A 2944-nucleotide genomic window follows, 5' to 3' on the forward strand; every position below is an offset into this window, starting at 1 on the left:
GCATACCAATGTAGAGCCTTCTCATAACACATCTGATTGATGAAACTGTACTGCTGAATATCCAGATTGGTTTTCAGGCCTTTCATCTCTTTGGGTGCAGCTGAAATATTGGATTGCAGTTGTAACAGTGACTTCAGTTCCACTTGACTTGCATTCTCTGAAGGTGATGATATTCTCTGAGGAAGGCATATGATTTTGTCCTGCATTACCTAAAATGAAATATAAAAGATGAGAAAATGTCAAATTAGGCTATTTAAAAGAGAGACTCAGACACTTGGGCAAAACAGTCAGTGCCTTTATATCACAGATGTATTAAAACAGTGGATACAGCATCACCTCTCACAGTGGCTACAGGCAGTACTGCAACTGGAAAATCCCATGCCCCAAACGGACTTTCCCCATGAACCACCATTATTAAAGTGAAATAAAACTTTTGAGATAACACCTAAAAAGAGAAACAATGTCATTTATTACTCTTTGTTTTACAGTTCTTTCCCAGAGCCTGAAGAGAGTTTGAACTATGGCAGAGAATAGAAAGCCTTTATTGTCATTGTACAAGTACAGGAGATTAGAAGTGCTACTTCAGAAAAAGCAATGCAAATTTAAAAATCCAACAAAGCTATGACCAATATGCATAACCCATAAGACTAATACATACTTTAAAATAATAGGGAAGTAGTTTCTACTGGTTACTGCACAGAATGGAGATTACACCTAAAACAATGTGAATTCATATGACATGTTTATGAATTGGTAGAGTTTAAAATTCTGATTGTCCAGGGAATAAAACTATTCTTAAGTCTATTTGTTCAGCTTTTGATGCTCCTGTATCACCTACCAGAGGGCAGTAGAGTGAACATTTTATGGATGGGAGGGTCTTTCCTGGCTCTACAGAGGCACTGTGAGCTGGAAATGTCTTCCAGAGAAGGCATGAGCAGGTGATTGTTTTCTGCCATTTTTTATGACCTTCTGCAGGGTTTTTACTTCGGCCAAAGAGGTTATGTTTTTGGTTCCCTGTGCGTGTGTGTGTTTGTTGGTCGATTAGCAGGATTATTGACAAACGGCTGGATGGATCATTAGCATAATTAGTACAGACACTGATGGGGACCAACCCTAGAAGAGATTAGATTTTGGCTGAAAAGGAAAAAGGTCACGGTCACAAAAATAACAAAAATCACAAACATTCCTACCTTTAACATGGGGCAAATTTAAAAAAAGGCGGTTGGTAAGAAACTCCTTAATCCAGGGGCAGATGAACGGGGGGAAATCCAGGTCATCCAGTTTTTCAACCAATATATCAGGTATGGTTGTGCTGAAAGCCGAACTATAATCAACAAAAAGCATCCTTAAGTAGCTCCCCAGGTGTTCCAGATGGCTTAAAGGAATAGTTTGTGATTTTTCAAGATAGTGTTAAAACAATATTGCTGTGAATAGGTCTTAGTCTCTGTTACTTCTCCTCCACTGCAGCACAACAAGGTGCTGTCCAGGGAAATAAAAAAGAAATATGTTTTAAATAGACTGTAACTTTTAAATATACCAACTTGAATTAGCTTAGTGGGACAGCTGAAGCTGCATTTGAGCCTCAGACAAACTTTGCAGTGTATGTTTTTACAAAACAAGAGATGTGTCGTTCGTCCCTCTTTTTTTTTTTTTTTGCAGCGTAGTGAATTCCAGGTGGACAGCAGGACCCTGAATGACCAAAACCCATTCTCATGTACATGGGGATGGATCAGTATCGTTTTAACAACAACTTCAAAAATCCCAAATTATTCCTTTAATGCTACATAGAGGGCTGTAGTGATGGTGTCTTCCATGCATTTGATGTAATGTACAATGAGCCTCCAAACATTTCATGACTACAGACGTTAATACTATCGGTCTACAGTCATTTAGTTTATTGACAGCTGACTTTTTAGTGGCAGGAATGATGGTAGCTGACGTTAGACAGGATGGAATGGTGGCTTGTGCCAGGAAAAGATTGAATATCTTGGTAAAGATCCCTGAAAGTTGATCAGCACAAGCTTTGAGTACCTTGCCAAGGACTCCATCCGGTCCAGAAGCTCTATTTGGGTTTACTGTCTTGAGCAACCATCTCAGTTGCTGTTTCTGAACAGTGAGCTTGGGGTTGTTAGGGGCAATATGTCTGTGTGGTGCCTCTTTTCAAAAGGTACAAAGAATGTAAATTGTGCATGGGCAGGATAAAACGTTCCACTACAAAAAGTACTATGCCTAAGTAATTAATTAAAGCAACTGGTACAGTAAATGAACCTTGTCAAACAAGCACAGGCGCGGACATGAAGGCCTCTGCCAGTGATGAATGCACTTAACAGAAAGCGGACTTAACAGTAGTGTTAGGTTATTTCTTAGTTAGATAGATATTCAGAGATTTGATGTGTAGAAATGTTTAGTGGAGACAGGATGTCTAGCTCAGGCTGTTAAATGCTCAGTTTACACAATCAAGGTTGGAGAGCCATGCTCAGACCAACATAGCGTATCATAGGGATGATATATTTTTGTAGGCCAACCCAGAAGTTAGCACTACCCTGGTTCCCTCAACCAAAAGTCAGTGAGATTTTTCCATAGGCTTTTGGATTATTCTGAAAAGTATAAACTTTGTGACAACAGTTTATAAGCGATCCCTTGCATTTATGGCCTACCCAAAATACATAAGGAAGGAGCCCCACTCAGACCCATTGTCAGCAGCATCAACGCTGTGACATACAACATAGCCAAACACGTGGCCACCATTCTGGCTCCTGTGATGGGAAACACACAGCACCACATAATAAACTCTCAGGATTTCGCTAAGAAAGTCAGACAACTGCAGCTGGACCAGGATGAGACCGTGGTATCATATGATGTACAGTGGGTACGGAAAGTATTCAGACCCCCTTAAATTTTTCACTCTTTGTTATATTGCAGCCATATGCTAAAATCATTTAAG

General features: G+C 39.8%; 1 protein-coding gene across 1 annotated transcript in view; it reads right to left on the minus strand.

Annotated features, from left to right (window-relative positions):
- The window catches only part of lrrc8c (leucine rich repeat containing 8 VRAC subunit C), a 17929-nt gene that overhangs the window by 2388 nt on the left and 12597 nt on the right, over window positions 1-2944 (minus strand). The window contains 1 exon segment of the mRNA XM_020609897.1: window positions 1-209. This exon segment is cut by the window's left edge and continues 48 nt beyond it. Within this exon segment, the coding sequence (XP_020465553.1) occupies window positions 1-209 (209 nt within the window).

The sequence above is a fragment of the Monopterus albus genome, unplaced genomic scaffold (genome assembly GCF_001952655.1).
Source record: "Monopterus albus unplaced genomic scaffold, M_albus_1.0 scaffold103.1, whole genome shotgun sequence".
Taxonomy (NCBI): Eukaryota; Metazoa; Chordata; class Actinopteri; order Synbranchiformes; family Synbranchidae; genus Monopterus; species Monopterus albus.